The 17,432-nt window shown below is 48.3% G+C and overlaps 1 protein-coding gene across 3 annotated transcripts in view; it reads right to left on the bottom strand.

The window, feature by feature from the left end:
- RCSD1 (RCSD domain containing 1) overlaps nucleotides 1–17,432 on the bottom strand; it is a 33,162-nt gene continuing 15,730 nt past the window's right edge. The window contains exons 1-7 of one of the 3 annotated variants that reach the window (XM_084285512.1): nucleotides 10,377–10,493; nucleotides 9,875–9,982; nucleotides 7,268–7,357; nucleotides 5,906–5,977; nucleotides 4,404–4,607; nucleotides 2,951–3,596; nucleotides 1–2,010 (exon numbers count right to left, since the gene is read on the bottom strand). In XM_084285512.1, coding sequence (XP_084141638.1) covers nucleotides 2,967–3,596; nucleotides 4,404–4,607; nucleotides 5,906–5,977; nucleotides 7,268–7,357; nucleotides 9,875–9,982; nucleotides 10,377–10,466 — 1,194 coding nt within the window. In that variant the 5' untranslated portion in view covers nucleotides 10,467–10,493 and the 3' untranslated portion in view covers nucleotides 1–2,010; nucleotides 2,951–2,966. Of the gene's footprint in view, nucleotides 2,011–2,950; nucleotides 3,597–4,403; nucleotides 4,608–5,905; nucleotides 5,978–7,267; nucleotides 7,358–9,874; nucleotides 9,983–10,376; nucleotides 10,494–17,432 lie in introns of those variants that run through there. The other 2 variants (XM_084285513.1, XM_084285514.1) reach the window with 2 other exon arrangements.

The following is a 17,432-nucleotide window of genomic DNA, read 5'->3' as shown; positions in this document are numbered from 1 at the left end:
CGTTTATTTCTTCTGTTTCTCCCTCAGTTTTCCACTCCCTTGCTAGGGACACATTCTCTAAACAGGCACACATGTATCGATATATACAGTAAGGCACAATCACTCACATCCAGGTGGGACACTCTGCTGAGAGAGGAAACAGGTTACAGCGAATGATTGCAGCCTGCCCTGGAACACAAGCTTTAACAAACAGATTAAAATAGATCCAAAGGCAACAATACTCCACAACATGGCTCAAGAGGGTGTGGGGGTCATGTTCGCCAACAAGCCTGTTCTACGCGTCAGGGGCAACACTGCTGGCTCTCGATGGGCGCTCTCACCTGGGAAGAAAAAAGGCAGAGCATAGGGGCTTCTCTTTGTGACTTTAGAGCTGGTGAACAGAAAGGGGATATCTCCTAGACCCATGTTTTTTGTAACAGTGCCATGCTTCAGAGCCTAGCCTAGGAAGGATGCGGGCTGTGTTGTGTAAAATACTTGTGCCTGCTCATAGGGACAGGGACAACACAAGCCTCCAACTCTGCTCAGCTTGACGTTTGCTAGGAGGAGCTTTGTGAACAATGAAGAAGAACTTCCTGACTCCTGTCTTTGGTCTCTTACAGCTGTGTCTGTACTGCTGAATTCTGTGTGGCTGGCCCCAAACTGTTCACAGCCCTGACAGCTGGCTGACTCCACGGTTCAGCCTTGGCCACTGGTGGCCAGCTGTCCCCAAGGCAGCCTGCTGCAGAGGGGCTATGCTTAATCACTGTGGACATGAGTCCCACAGCCCTGAGGCACAGCAGCCTTGTATTCAGTAATACAGACACAGCTTCAAGCACTAGTCAGGAAGCCAGGAGGGTAAGGACCTGTTTTCTTTCCCTGATTTCAAGTTCTCTAAGTGCAGAAGCTCTTTTATCTTAGCAAACGTTAGTACCATGACTTAACTAGTTCACTCCAAGAGTGAACACGAATCCAATACAATGCCAATCTGACGTTCTCATGAGGGACTGGCCATCTGTCCCCCACCCATTCATATACAGACAGGCCACATGATTTGAACCATCTCAGCCATCTCAGGCCTCTTCTTTGATTAAATAAAATTAACTGGCTGTTTCTAGTAAGCCAGGATGCTTTCTGTCACAAATGGCATCAAGTGGTTACACACTCAAAGTTTCAAAAGAGAATCAAAAGTTGGGACAGGGCCTCGAAGTAAAACAGACGGACAGAAAGGCGGCCTTCCTGAATCAGGACTCGAGCACAGTGCTGGGTAAGAGAACTTGCCCTACTGACCTACACAGCGCATCTTTTCTGTGCCTCAAATCTGTTGGTTGTTACTTTTCAACTGCATTAAAAACACCCCAAAGTTGAAGCACACAAAAATTGCCTACCATGACTGTGCGTTTCACAGATTAGCCAGCTCAACCCCCACTTTGAAAGCATTTTATGCTTTGCGAACAATTTCCTAAGAGTTTTCCCCGTATTTAGGATTCACATTGTCTGCCATACAGCATACATGGAGAAAACATACTTTTTCTTTTTTCCTACTGTTAAAACATTATTTACTGAAGTTTGAAAACCCAAAATATTTCAAAAGAAGCTACTGAAAAGGCACCATACACATATGTATGTAGCTGATGAACTTCATCCAAGACCAATGCAGGGGAGAAGAAAATGACATTTTGGAGCTCAGCAGGAATAAAGAAGAGAGGGCCCAGGAGTGGCGGTGGCTGTTGGGTCTGGGACAGGACACATCAGGTCTCTCAGTCCCCAGCAGTCACCTAGGGACATCAGCCAGCACCTCAGTTTTGAATTCTGAAGCAATTGTAAGCCAGTCTCTTGTTCTGACTGTCACAAAGGTGCAAAGCACAGAGCCAGCGAGCAGCCACTCAGCTCTGGGATCAGTCTGGACCTCAGGGGATATCCATATTCTACTTGTCTCCTGCCACCAAAGGTTTTCCAGTGGCTTCCACCTTGATTGGGTTAGACGGCTCCTGTTCACACATCATCTTCTGTGTCCTGATTGGGTATGTCCTTCTGAGAAGGAAAAAGTAAGGAAATTATGAAAAATAATCACAGTGCTTAGTAAATACAGGGCTGGGGAGTCTTGGGGGTGCTTTGGTAGGTTCCATGCTAGATTGCTTCCTTCAGTCACTCCTTGCCCAACCAAGGAGGTATTTGAAGAGGGGACAGGCAGCCACTGAGATGAACCGAGGTATTTCCTCAGGCCTCTGTGGCTATGGGATCAGTAGCTCGAGAATAAGTGCAAAACTGTATGGAACAAGCCCTGCTTTAGGCAGTGGAAATCCTCTTGTATTTCAAGTGGTGGAGGCCTGCAGAGGCTGATCATCAAACTGGTGTGTGTGTAAATGCTATTTTTGCTGTCACAGCTAACAGGCTAAAAACATATATAAAGTATATGTATATGTATGCATGTATATATCCAATGTGTGCATGCACACATATAAATACATATAGAGAGAGAGTTTCTTGAGCTAGTACGTACATGGTAGAACTAGTATATCACAGAATCACAGAATGGTTTGGGTTGGAAGGGACCTTAAAGATCATCTGATTCCAACCTTGCTACCATGGGCAGGGACACCTCCCACCAGATTGCCCATCCAACCTGGCCTTCAACACCTCCACGGATGGGGCACACGTTTTCTGCTTTCAAACTGCTTTCAAAACAATGGTTGAGCAGGGTTCCTGGTATCAGAGAGCCTCTCCATTTCACTGAAGTCAGAATCATTTGTTTCATCTTTGCCTCTTCTTTATCTCCTCTCTCTGTAACATCAGCCCGGAGGGCTGGTTATATAAATGCCCTGCCTTAAAGCCTCTGCAGGCCTGAGATTTGATGCTCTTGAGGTGTGGGGAGCAGCAGAAATGTTGGTATGTTCTGCCATGCTTGCCTTTCCCATTAGTAAGTAAAAACCTCTGGTAGTTTAGGAGCCGTCCTCACGCTGACCAGACTTACCTAATGTGTGTCATTGTTATTCTGTGCCCTGGTCCTGCGTGGGGGATGCTGAAGGCTCACTTGCAGTCTCTAAACCCACTGCGTCCTGCTGTGGTTCAGGTGCCAGTGGTGTTTCTTCAGTGTCTGATGTTTTCCATGTGTCTGTGCTCTCACTGGTCTCTTTCGTTTCGGTTCCTTCTTTCTCCTTGTCTCCCTTTTCCTGTTCACAGGCACTGCATTCCTCCTCTCGTCCCTGGGGACCCTCGCACACCTTCTCCTCCTTGTCTCCAGAGGGAGGCTGGTGTGAGTTCTCCTCCCCTGGGGCACCATGAGACACCTCCTTCTCCTCTGTATCCCCCACATTACTCTTGCAAGGAGTCGTTTCTTCTGCCTGTTTTTCCCCTTTTTCTTCATTTTCTGATCTGCTGGATCCTCTCCTCGATGGGGGCTTCTCATCGGTCCCCATCTGCTTCTTTAGCTCTTTGTTCCCTGTTTCAGCCTCTTCTGTCTTGCCCTTATTCCCAAACACCTCATCCCCGTCTTCTTTAGCACCGTTTTCTGGAGAGGAGATGCTGAGCCCTATATCTTCCCCGTCTCCGTAGTCAGACAGAGATCTTCGGAACCTCCTGGAGGGAGGCCGACGCTTTATTGATCCCCGCGTCCGCACCTTGAAGGCAGAAAAAACAGACATTGAGGCAGTCAAAGAGCAGTACTGGAAAGCAGGAAAGCACAACAGAGGAAAATACCAGGGGAAACTTGATTGCTGCAATGGTTGCCTCATTTTTCCTGTTCACTACTTAGTAGGTTAAGCAGCTTCCTAAAATATACCTCCTTTCCCTTTCTAAACCTGGTGCTGGAGATTGTTGTCCCAGTTTAAACAGTGACTCCTTGTCCAAGTTAGACCCTAAACTAAAGATGCTGATTTCATTTTGCAGCTGTTGCTGACATGGGATGTCTCAGAGTCTTCAATTTCTCGAAGTTTGGTGGCTGAGGAAGGAGTATGCACTCAAGATGAGGCTGAAGAATGCCGGTTACAGTTCCTCATCTAGGCACTGTGCACCCTGTGGAACACCTGGCAAACTGTCCTGCTCTCCGTGGCTGCATAAACAGCACCTCAGCCACCTCTGACACTTGCTGGCCTGTGGCACCGTCCCCTCTCAGTACTCCTTGCCCAGCTACCTGCCACTCAATTACTGCTGAGCTGAGGCAACTGAGTGCTTCAGCTTTACCCCTGCCCTACAGTCATGGGGCCAGGAAGGCTGCTGCAGCCACTGGTACACAAAATTCTGTGGACAGGTAGGCGGAGAAGAACCACACAACTACCCCAACCAAACCTGGTGCTTAGATCTCCTCTGTTGCCTACAAATGCGTGCTGTTACAGCAGGACTGAGGGCTAAGGCCTCCTCTTCCTCCTCACCCCCAGGCGATATGCAAGCTTTATCCTGCCATGCTGGAGACCTAGCGCGCTCCCTACCTTGTTGTAGAACTGCAGCTGAGTGCTTTCGGGGGGTTGATCAAAGCTGACCGGCGTCTCGCTTGCTTCACTCGGCTGCGGCTGAGTGCCCGGGCTGCTGGGGGTGGAGGGAGGGGTGCTGAACGGAGAGACCATGACTTTCAGACCAGGGCTTTTGGGAGATGCTCCCGGCAGCAGAGCAGCTGGGGCAAAAGCCAGGTTGGCCTGCAAAAAAAAAAAATCCGTCAGTGCTGTGGGTGACACCGGTGTGTAATACATGCGTTAACCACGAGGAGGAACCCTTGCTCTCGCTACGGGAGCTACCGCATCTCAGCTGTCCTGACCCACATACCTCCCGGTTATGGGTCTCTCCTGGTGACACTGTCAACAAACAAGTCCGGGCAGAGGAGTTAGGACTGGACATTTGCCCTTCCCCAACAGCTGGATCTCAGGACGAGTTCTTTTGTCATCCTGAGGTCTTTGGGGATTTTCCAGTGACCCAGCCAAGCCAGTATAGCCTGCAGTGGCTGAGCCAGGGTATGGACAAGCAGCCAGGAATCACCTTGAGATTTAAAGCATCCCGGCTTGTGCCCAAGCAGACCTCACATTTTCAAGCCTGGTTTGCAGGTCTTCTGAATGATCCGTACAGGAGAGAGAAGACCATGGAAGGAAACAAGTTTGTGATTAACTGTGGTAAGGCGCTCTGTGCTAGCCTGTCATTAAGCTCTCTAGACAAATGTCCTTGGGTGCATTAACAGGGACACTGCTATGAATAGGCTTACGTTGTGTCAGGGTGCCCAGGAGGCATTATGCTCAGAAGTCACACACGCTGCCAGGAGAGGCAGCTGGCAGTGGTGGGGCACCACATCTATGAGCTATCAAGTGCTGAGCTATCCTCAGTGGCATGAATCAGGCGCTACTAAGAGTCACACAAAGGGCAAGAAGCACGGGGTGTGCTTGTGCATAACATAGGGAATCGAGACAAGGAAAGCACAGAGCTTCGAGGCACAGGTAGGGGAAAGCCAGAGCCCCAGGGCTGCTCCCCCACTCCCAGGATTTTAGCTGCCTGTGTGCCAGGTCAGTTCCCCAAGATGTTGAAGTGACCAGTTTAAACTGCTGTGGAGAAAGAGCTGGAGGAAGCTTCCCTCACCTTCACTTGTGAGCTGCATTTAAACTGAGGCTGCCGCCCTTGCTCCCTGAGCTGCATTGCTGTCATGCTCACACCTGGCCACGTGCACCACACGTGATCCAAGTGAGCCTGTACTGACCTGCCAGTGGCTGTGCCTAAGGATGGCTGGACTGTTTCTGACAGTCACTACCATTTCCAGACCTGCTCTGCCAACTTGTTTGCGCATTGTGGGACTGGGCCCTAGTCAGTGAGGCTGCTGCCCTACCTACCTACCTGTCACCCTTGGCTCCTGGATCACCTTCCTTTGTGGCTGCCCAGCAAGGGAATTAGCCAAGGCAAATGCCAAGCAGTCTGGATTTGCTGGAGTAGCCACGTGGACTCTCACAGGACTTACCTGCAGCTTTTCAATCATGGGGGAGCTTTTCACCTTGACCTTGGGAATGGGGCAAGCATTTGGAGATGGCTTCTGCAAAACAAAATGAAACATGAAAATGGTCACAGCAGGTGGGGAGTAGTAGAAGAAGGTGGAAAACAGTAGGTGGAAAAAAAAAGGAAACACAACTAAGGCACAAAACTTAAGAAGAGATGAGTGGCAAGCATTTGTAGGGGAGCAAATGAAGCCTCATATAGGCTCTTCACACAAAAGTTTGCCCTCGTCTTTCCTAACCATTCTCCCCTTTTATTTTCTAGACACACTAGGACTCTACATATAGGTATCCTGCTTTTCAGAAAAAAGGGAGCTTTCTGGCTGAAGTATCCGAGTTAGGTGGTGTGCTATGGCTCTGCTGCTGTGGTGCTTTCAGTTTTATTTAAGGACTAGACAGATTAAAATTCTGCCTCTCTGGTAAATGTTACAAACTTTTTGTGGTGGTAAAGACTTTCTGCTTCCATTTCACTGACAGAGTTAAAGGGTATCCAATTACTCTGGACAGGAAAAATCTAAGTGGCCAGAAAGGCAGAGCTATGAAAGGCTGAATACGGCATGAGAAATGGAGAGTATTGCTTTGAGAGGTATATTGTTCTTTTCAGATCCAAAGGAAAATGAAGGAGTCTAAAACTTCAAAGCTTGTGCTCCTTTGACATGGAGACAAGAGCCTGCAGCTATCAGAAAATAAGGACCAAGAATCATTCCCTTGTTAAGGGCAGTTGATGGTGTGAAATTTGGTGGCTAAACCTCATACCTTGAAACACAGAATGACTGAAATGACTGTAAAGGGTCTGAGCATAAACCCCGGGGATTAGCAGCCAGCTTTTTGGGACCCACTCATTCAAGGTTGCTGTATGCATGACACCTCAAGACAATATTCTGCAGGCATTGCTGAAAAAAATCCTATTCACTTTAGATGAATGACTTCTTTTTTATGGGGACCAGAACTATAACACCACTACATTCCAACCTCTAGTGTTCATCTGATGGCAGAAACCAGACTAGAAGCCCCCTGTGCTAAGTGCTGTTCAAAGCTAATAAACGCTAGCAGTTCCTGCTGTAAAATGCATGAAAGGTGGCAACTGGGTGGATCCATCAGTGCTGTAAGGATAAAAACAGAAACAGTAGAAATGTGATGTATATCTCTGCTACAGGAGTGAGAAGCAGCATGCGGCTGGCTGAGTCAGAACTTGTGGGAAGGCTTGATGCTGAACAACTGACATCTTCTGCTGCACAGCCCAATGTCTGTGCTACCTGCGAGCTCATCTCCCAGTAGAGAGCAGGCTGCAGAGAAGAGAGACTTTGTCCCCCTGCTGAATCGATACTTACTTGCTCGTTGTTGAGGCTTGTCTCGGTTTTGTTGGAGTACAGTGGAAGGGAGCATGGTGGTTTCCTCCGAGTTGGCTTATGTGGTGGTACCTAAGAGAAGAAAGCAACTGACTTAGTGGCAGGAAAATTAGTTTTTTGTTTGTTTTTTTTTTTTTTTTAAAAAAAAGGAAGTGAAATTCAAGCACTGAAGTGCATGCTCTGTAAGTGACCTGTTTGGATGGCAGGGCCCAGCTTACCTCAAGGAAACATCTAAAGGCACCACGTGACATTAACATGGGCATGTGTCCAGCATGATAGCTGTGCTCACAGCATCTTAAGCCCAATCCTAGTGTTAGAAAAGTATTCTGTATCTCTTTCCACAGCATGAACCACAAGACTGCGGGCTTTGTGCACAGGATACTCTTCTGAACTGTAGAGGGTGGGGAAGTCTTCCCAGAAACTTCACCTTCAAAGCACCCTGCTGGAAACCCCCTCACGCTGGAACAGCTTGGCATTGTTCTCTTTCCTGTCTTATTACCGAGACTTGTTTTTAATGCATCTCAGCTTCCTACCTGGTCCATGACCATTCTGTTCCTAGTCTGACGTATTATAGGTGCAAAAAGGGGAATTCTGACTTTTCCAGCATGCCCTACAGCCACGTTTATTCTCTCTAATGAAGACAAGCAGCTCACAGAGACAAGGTGTCAGCTGTAATATTTCACTAAAGAAACAGATTCTCCAGGGCAGAAGGAACAAAGCAACTAAACTGCAGGGACACTGGTTCCTTCTGAATGTCCTTGGGCTCCCAGAAGTACAGAGATCCCACTAGGAGGGGACACGTAGCACAGCACCTGTACAGTTGCTTCTTCATAACTATTACCTTGGTCTTGAAGACAAGGTGTCTCTGTTTTATTATGCCATGTTTGTAGACTCCTGCCAAGCTGCTAACACACTTTTTATCTGTTATCATACATTTTTGGATAATATTGTGGATATCAAGGAACATGATATGTGGATAATTTTGTTACCTTCTAACAGGTAGGCGCATGAAAAAACGAATTATGGCATCTGCCCTTTAGAGTTAACTGTTTTGGGGGACCTGCAGAGTTGATTTCACTGAACATCTGGTGGTGCTACACCCAGCTATGGCAATGTTCCATCTCTAAGTAGCCAAAAGCAGCCCTGCCCTTCCCCTTACATCACATGAGGAAGCAGTTATATCGTGTTTTATTGAAACTCTGCCATTTTGCAACCATGCAATGTTGCGTTGTGCCACAGCAATGTGTCAGAGGTTCCCCTTTGCTGGCACGGGTCAAGCAGGGGTTAAGGACCATCCAGGCAGCCATTAATCTGAGGCCAGTCTAAGAAAGCATGTGGGGAAGTGACAGATGGCTTGGAGAGAAAAGACAGGAAACTTTGTCCTCCTCAGTCCCTGGAGAAAATGAGTTTTTCCCCCACTGTGAGGCCCCTCCACCCTGCCTGGGCTTGGGAACAGCAGAGGTCTGTAGATAACACAAGAGAGGTCTGGGAAACTTGCTGCTTTCTAAAGAGTTAGGGACTTGGTGCAACTAAATCCCATACCTTAAAAAGAGGAAATGACTGTAATGGGATGGATGGAGCAGTGCACTGGTGACTGGAGGGAAGAAGAAAATAGTGCTTGGGAAGAGATTGGCTACTCCCTATGGCTCAGCTACGCAAATGTTGACCTCTGATAAGCTGTGGCATGCCAGCACTACAGGACAGAGGTCACCACTGCATCTAGCCAAGGACAGGATGGGTCACAGGGAGGATCCCCTTGGGCCCAGCCTGGGACAATACTGAAATCAGCTGAGCAACAAAAGGAAACAGCTCGGTCGTAAAGGGGTTTTAAACCCATTGGCTGCAGAGGGCTGTCAGTAAGCATTTATGCTTCTAAAAAAGTGTGTAGTGATACAGGGGACTCTCCTAAAATGTCAGCATCCATTCATAAACACTTTGACTTTCCTGTCTTTCCTAAGAGGTATTCAAGTGTTTCGCTTATCTGGTGAAAGACAGTTTGGGAGTTGGATGCTTGGCATAGTGGGCTTTCAGTAAAATGAAGCTTTGGCATAACAGAGATAGGCAGAGAATCTGAAATCTTGTCGTGCAAAGAGGCAGCCAGAGCAAGGAAGGAGACAGCTTTCTATCTCAGAACCGTACAGAGGGAGATACCTGAAGGAAACCTTCTCCTTTTGTGAACAAAGGGCTGGTGACCTACCACTGGCTTCTATACTGTGTGTTTGCCTTATTTTGCCATGGTTCAAAATTAGCTATTTTATTTCTTCATTGCTGCCTCCTGCCCACAAAAGCCAGCCCAGATAGCACATGCCTTGCTGTCTGCTACTGTTAGGGATATGTGCGTATCCTACCTGGCTTTGCAGCATCTCTGTTACAGCGTGGATGTATGGCTCTACCAAAATATTCATGCACAAGTCAGCAACGCATGGAGATACTGCCTCAGCTTGCATTGCACTACAAGACAAAGCTTTTGGAGGGGTTCAAAATCAATTTGGATTTATGCTTAGGTCACTGAGGCTCTCACTTCTATAGGCAGAGGCAAGTGCCTCATTTCCCACTGCATTACCTGCTGGTGGCTGCAGAGCTCCTTACCTCTTTTCCAGTGATATTGGCTGCTTGCTCTTTGAATTTCCCTGCTAGCTGAGCCACTGAGGGTGATGCTGATGTGTCCACCTCTGAATTGGTCTCTGTTGGCCTGTTCTGACAAATCAAGAACAATATGTTATGAGCAAAGGCTGGGAAAAGCAAGCGGGATTGAGAGGAGCCTGCATATGTGTTACAAAGTTCAAGAGTAAGCAAGGACTTAAAGCAGAGTTTCTCACATCTGGCATCAATCACCCAGTCTGAGAGCAAAAGGTTTGGGAATCCAGGACACAGCAGCATGTATAAATATCCAAGGTGGTCAGTAGAATCACAGAAAACTAGTAATTCATGCAGTACCCTTCATCTCAGGCTGAAAGTCCCACACAGTATTTTTCACTGGAAGTAGACTAAGTATTCTGGGCCAAGTGCCTGTTCTCTGTCTTTGCCTAGCAGTGAACAGATGGAATTGGGCAATAAATGGCATCCCCACGCACCTTCTCAGCCCTCCCACCTCTTTTTGCTGCCCCAGTGACAAGTGCCTTTCCTTTTGCAGTGGTTCTGCTGGGAGAGGCCATTCCCTGTCCTCGCAGCAAGTCAGCATCTGCCTGGGGATGTCCCTGTGCTGCTCTGCTTTTTATGGCAGCGAAATACTCAGGCGGGTGGGCGGGAGGAAGGAAATACCAGGGCTGAGAGAAGCTTCCCCTCTCCTGGGCCAAGAACAGGCTGAGAAGTGGGAGGGTTGCTGGAGACTGGATGGTGCAGCTCTTCCCACAGCACACAGCCCTGCTCATCCCACATTTACCATGTTTTCTTTGCTATGTCTGTATCAGGCAAGAGGAGTCCAAAGCCTAGAAATCAAGGCTGATGAAAGGAAATCTTTGTTCTTTATCTTGAGTATCTGGCGCAGTGAAAACTAAACCAGAGGAACTGTGAATATCTAACCAACAATCCCTGTTTTGTTGGAGACTGAGACCTCAGAACAACAAAGCAGGCTACGAACCATCAGGAAGGAGCCTCACGCCTCCCCTCCCTGTGCCACCACCATTGACGCACAACTGGCACCACACTTCTCGTGTGACTTGGTATTCACTGACTCCCCCAAGTCAATGTTTGCTATTCCCTATTTCCAGGACCCTGACTACATCTCCCCCCTTAAAAACTTCTTGTACACTTCTGACCAGCTTTCCTGCATCCTTCCACAAAGCCATATCGAGCTGCCTCTCCCAGTAACTTCTGGCACCTCTCTTCTGGTTCCCCCCAGTTCTTCTCAGACTTCATTACAGCAATTAGAGGCAGGGGAAGTGGCAGATATGGGGAAGGGAAGAAACAGTGAAGCAGATCAGCAGGGCAACTTGCAGCACACGAAAAATGACGGCTGAGCAGTTTCCAGCTGCAGGCGAGCTCCACACTGGGCAGGAAGGGCTGGCTGGAAGTAGGAGGGAAAGAAGGATGAAGCTGGGGAAGGGAGGATGAGTCTGGGGGCTCGACTCAGCATGCCACAGCCCAGGATACTTGGGGACAGCAGAGCTGATGCCTGAAGCAGGGATTTGGTTAAGGCTGAGGAGCTGCAGGTGCCCAGTGTCTGTGTGGAGGGGTTGCCTCCCCGGCAGACCCTTTTGCTCTGCTATCTGTGCTTCCTCCACAGCCCTCTGCCTTTACCCAGAAAAGGCAGGGCGTTTCCTCTTGGCCTCCCTGACCTCTTGTCTTGGGGTTGCTGTGTGGTCGTTCTCCTTCTGTTTTCGGAGCTCCAGTCCGCAAACGCGGCTCCCGTTCTCTGGATTGGATCAAAGCCGTAAAGCTGGAGTCATTCCACGCATTTCTTCTGCTGGTAGCAGGCACTGCAGCGTGGCTCTCGAGAGCATGGAGCCTGCGTCCGGCGCACAGGAAGCAGCGAGCATGCCTTTCTAAGATTAGAACGAGTGGCCCACGGGCTGTGTGCTCCCCGAACTGCCAGCTGCAGGCTCTCCGATTACGCCATGCCTTTAGCCACAGGAAAAGTCCTTTCTCAGATCCTTGCTGGCAATTGCACAGCCATCCTGCATCCAGCTTTTTCTACACTTTTTTTTTTTTTTTTTTTTTTTTTCTCCATTCCTGGCGATTTTCCCCCTTTTGGTGACATAACCCACTGACTTTCTGAACGATGAAGAGGAACAGCTCTGCTCTTGTTTGGCAAAATTACTCAGGCCTGAAATTCACACCTTTACCAGCCAGCTGCAGGCTCTTTTAGCTTTCAGAAATGTGGTCAGCCCGCGTGGGCTAAAAACAGTGAGCTAGGGTATGAGACTTACTCCGTCAGTAATTTGGTGACTGCTACTCTGAGGTCGTTCACTCTCCAGTAAAAACAAGAGGCTAAGCAATGCACGTTCTGAAAGATGTCAGACAGAGCAGCAAAACAGGAATTCACTTGTACCATCAATGTAAGCATGACACTGCCTGCAAAAGAGGAAGTGCAACCAACAAGTTCTCTGTAAGGGGTTTCGCTTTCCTCTTCCAAATAAGTATATAAATTTGAGTAAATTTTAAAAGTTGTGGGTTTTTTTGTTCAGTCTAACATTTCTTCATCTGCTTTTAAAATTGAACCTGTTACAGTTCACCTGAATTGCACGGGCAGTTTAATATGCCAGAAGATGCTGGGGCTAGAGAAGGTGCAAGGGAGAAAAGAGGTGTGGAGACTGCAGAGATTCCCTGTGCATAATGTTTGGGTGCTCACAAGGAGCTGGATTTCCCTGAATTTCAGCTACAGGTAGGGAGTATCACTACAGACTATGAGTTTCTTATGAAATCAGAACTGCAAAGAGTCCCGGGGAAAACTGGAAAGCTAGAAGAGGCTGAAGAGAAGAGGATGAATTTGAATGTCCTGCTGGGCATGGTGCAAAACTGGCTCCCACAAGCCCTCAGCCAGCAGTATTGGTCACGACCCAGCACCCTGCAGTTGAAAACTGTCATAACCCCATGTCACAGGACTGGTACCCCAGCAGTTTTATCAAGGGCTGTAATATGCTACTGGCATTGCTAGTCACAAAGGGTACCGGGGGGGTCGGAAGCAGACATCATGAGAGATCAGGTTTGGATTTGTGCATCTCCTCTACCTGATGAAAAGAGCAAAGGCCTGTTAGCTGCTGTACAGCAGGGCGTTTAGGCTCATGCAGCACCTAAATACTGGCTGAGTAACAGCAGAGATTCGTATTGCCCTGCTCTCCTCTCCCCCACGCATCCTCTGCTGTGCCTGCTTTTGCAGTCACAACAGCTTGCCTGCATGGAGTGTCATATATCTGCAGGTACAGGTGCCCTTAGCAGCACTTTGCAAGGTCTGAGTGTTTCGTGGCTAAGAAACCAGTGTCTGCTGCATGATTGTTTGTACCAGTCCTGTGCACTTTCCACCCTTGTTTTCATGCGGCTGCAACTAGACATGGTTTTGAGGTCAAGCCCTGACCTCTGCATCCCTCCCCTGCCTTGAAGATCTTCACAGGAGCCATTCCTTGCAGTCCGTCCTCACACCAGGCCGTCATGCCAGCTGTTTTCCTGTACCCTGTGCTCGCACAAGCTCTGCACAGATCCTTTGTGACTCTTACGGGGCTTTTCATTGCTGCACCATCTACCCAACAGAAAGCAAAACTGTCAAAAATAATGACAAATGCAGGGGTAGACACCACAAGGCAGAAGAGGCTCAGGGCTAGTGCCTTGCTCTCAGAAACAAGATCCAGAAATAGTGACCCTCAGCAGCCAGCTCTCCACACTGCACCATGAGAAAAGAGTGGTCAGTAAGCTAGCTGCAAAGAAGAGCGGGTCAGTGTCTTTGGGGTGCAGTTTCATAAAATCCTGGTTCTGGCAGTGAGCTTATGTTTCCAACTGTTCTCTCTCCCTTGACCTTTCCTTCCCCCTCCCTTGTGCCAGTGTGAGTTCGTGGGGCTGTGCTGTAAACCAGATCACTGAAATGATCTGGGCTAAAAATACCTCCCTTAACTCTTTTACAAGGTTATTTTTAACCCTGATCATCTCAGTAACCAAATTGGCAGCATGGTCCGACAAGTGCCTGCACTTCCATCACGGGAGGGAGTGGAGAGACAGCAGGAGCAGACTGCAGCCGAGGGCCCAGACCTTCCTGCCGACCACCAGAGCCTGAGGAAGAGCTGTCCCTGTGTGTCCTGCTCACAGGCCTCATATGACAGAAAAATCATTTTTTTGCACACCTCTGAATGATTTGGGAGAAGTTTTGACCAAGCACTCACAAAAGCCCTACAAATACCATGGGGGTGATCCCCAGAAGCCCCATTTCAGTGAGGAGCTCCTGTGTGTGGCCCTGCCCCACTCACACTTTGCTGACAAAGTGCTGACACAATTTTTGCTTTCTCTCAGTGAATTTGCTTCACACCCTCCCACTCACTTATTATACGTGTACCTGGTTTTAGGAGGCGTGCTTTTGTTAGTTCAGCACTGAGGGTGTATTTTGAACTTCTCTCTAGCCACGGTGCTGTTTTCAGCAGCTCCCCTCCTCGTCCTCCCTCAGCTGTGCTTGCAGGCCTGTGCCCTGAACCAGGCTGCAGATGTAATTCAGACTAAAAATCACCCAGCTAAAAATAAAAAGGAAGGTTTAAAACCAATGAGAATTAAACACATTCAGGACAGTTTCCTGATCTGCTCAACCATGCCGTCCCAGAGAGCAGCGCTGGCACAGCAGAGGGGGCAAGGTGGGCACCAGGAGAGCTGATGCCTGTGGTGTGGCACAAGGAGGAGCAGCTCCACACCTACAGTACCTGCTCAGCTGAGGAAAGACCGGGGGAGGCACCTGGAGGAAGGAAACTACTTCAGTCTGCACTCCTGCCAAAATAAATGTCACCACGCTCTGCCTGGGGTCCAGCGAGAAACATTGGGAAGCAATGCCTTGGTTTCCTTTGAAATTAAAGGGAATTCAGGAGGGAGCTGGCCTGGCAAAGCAGCACTCCCAAGGCAGGCTCGTGCTTTCTGCCCACAGCTTTCCCAGACACCGCGCGTACCCTTCTCGTTTTTCAGTAAGGTAGCTGCAGGACTGAAGGAGCCAGCCGGCCACGGAGCTTGTTTGCATGGGAAAGCTTACACCGCGTGCCCTGGGGGAACTGGCTCAGCTTGCCCGGGGAGCAACGCAGCCCTCATCTGATAGAGGGGCCTGTTTTCAGCGTAACTGAACTCCTTCACAACCCGCTGGCCTCGAGAGACCCATTCTCAAACGTCTCAGGTACCTGTTTCTGACACAGAAGGCGACATTTGGGGCATGCTGTGCTGTGCCAGGGCAGGGGGTGTGCCCTCTCATGGGGCTCCCCTGGGGGTGGGAGTGTGTGGGTGCTGCAGCTTCCCCCCTGGAGAGACTCCCCTGTGCAGGTTGATGGATTGCAGACGTGCTTCTTGCATGCACATCAAGCATCTGAGAAGTGGTGACAGCGCCAGCACCTCCCATGCTGCCCCAGCGGCTTGGGGTGTCCGTATCTACAGGTACGAGCTAATCCCTTCTCCCTGGCCAAACTTTTTATTGGACTTGTGGCAAAAGTTGTATTTCATGGAAGTCATATTTGTCATAAGTCACTGCGTAGTCACAAGTCACACCATCTCAGGTACTGTTCCTGTCCACCTGGAGAGGATGAGAACTTTTGTGCTGGAGAACACAGCACAAATGCACGCATTGTGTGAGACCAGTCCTATGTGCTTAAAGACTGCAATAATATTCAATATTGATGCAAAACATTAATATATGTCTGCACAAAGTGAATTCATAAAATCTTTCCTTCAGTTAGGAGGACCCTTGGATTACCTGTTCTAAAGGTAAGTGTCCAAAGAGGCCAACCTACCAAACCATCCTTTTCTACACCTAGGTTCATTTATTGTTCAAGGAAGAGAATACAAAGAAACCTGGAACGGATCCCTGGGTGTGCATCTTAGCCCTACAGCAGAAAATAATGCAGAACGGGCAAGTTTGGGTCCACCTGGGCAAACATGGCACTCTTTTCATTTTTTTCAATGGCAGTAACTAGGTAATTGAATTTTTATTTTCAACCTCTTCTTACAGGCACCAGCTATTTTCTCTGTCATGTAAGTGCAGATCAGATTAGACAGACAGCTTGTAAGGAACTCCCCTTTAAATGAACTAAAGAAAGCTCAGAAATAGTTTTTAATTACAACTCAACCCAAATTACCTACAGAAAAATCTCCCTAACATGTAGTTTGTAGTTTTATTTAAAGCCATCTCCCTGCGTATCCCATTTAGATGAATCCCAGGTTTTACCCTCACGCCAACATAATTTGACCTTGATCTAGGTCCATGTGAGCACATCAGTGGCATCGAGATTATACTGAAAGGGGAACATTGTTAGGACTGCAAAAGAAGAAATAAGTTAGAAGGGCAGTTTCAGAACACAAACTCCCCCAAAGGAGCAAACTGAAAGGCAAGAGGGTGGGAAAATAACCAAGTCATAGCGTGAGGAAATGAGCAGCAAAAATTGTTAGAGTCCACACACAATCAGAGCCTGTTAATTCTTCTCGTGATCCGTGAAAGTATCACTGAGGCCTGAGCGTAGATTACCCAGGAAGTGGGAGGGCTCACACTTGCGTGGCCCATTTTTTACATCCCTAGAAGGAAATCTCACAGCGACTGTTCCGACTGGAGCTCAGCAGTATACCGGGCCCCTGGCTCAAGAAGCAACACATCCCAAGATGTAAGCCTTGAGTAAACAAGTCTCCTCTTGCTACACTGACCCCTCTACATCCCAGAGAAGCATCTTTCTTCCTGTCTCTCTCTTTACCCTTCTTCACAAATTATTCTCATTGGAGACCTTCCAGCTCTCTGTTTCAGGAGGGATTTATGTGGTTTATTTATTCACTTGGCCTCTTATCTGGCAATGCTGCTGCTCCTTGTCTGGTCATGGTAAATTTTAACTATTGGCAGAAGCCCCAGCTAGAAGTGGCTGCAGCTGTGCTTGCTATGATACCTTGGAGCCAGTCCTGTCCATCACTGTGTTGGCGTGGCCTTGTAGCACCCTGGGATTCGGGTCCAAGGCTCCTACCTGCACTTCCTACTATTCATTACAGAACAGGAACGACAGTAACTGTGCTGTGCTCCACCACAGCAAAAGTTTCTGTGAGCCACATCTCTGCAGGCTTGGCAGACCAGAGCTTTATTGCAGTTACTTTCCAAGTGAGGACAGGACCTGAATACCTTGCAGATCAGTCAGGTATATTCTCTGGGCTGTAAAAGAAATAGTAATTTTCTACTGCTCTCCTTCTGTTGTGTTTTCTTCGATCAGCCTTTATCAGAAGCTAAACACCCCCGTTTCACCAATGTCAGGTCTCATCTTAATTTCTTCCTTTTTGTAATTTTTTCAGTGGAGAGCAAGCTTTTTGTCTGAGTTCAAACCACTGCAGCCTATCTATCGAAATCTGCAAATAAGTTAGCCACAAGAATAACTCCCAGGGGTACAACAACCCTCCTCAGAAATGGTATTCAGGTCAACACTTAACCAGCCATAGATGAATTAATGCAGGTTGAGTGTGCGTCTGAACTCATCTGTAAGGACGTTACACGGCCATAACGATGGCGAAA

The sequence above is a fragment of the Netta rufina genome (genome assembly GCF_964035555.1).
Source record: "Netta rufina genome assembly, chromosome: 1".
Lineage (NCBI taxonomy): Eukaryota > Metazoa > Chordata > Aves > Anseriformes > Anatidae > Netta > Netta rufina.
This window is presented reverse-complemented; position numbering and strand designations above follow the sequence as displayed.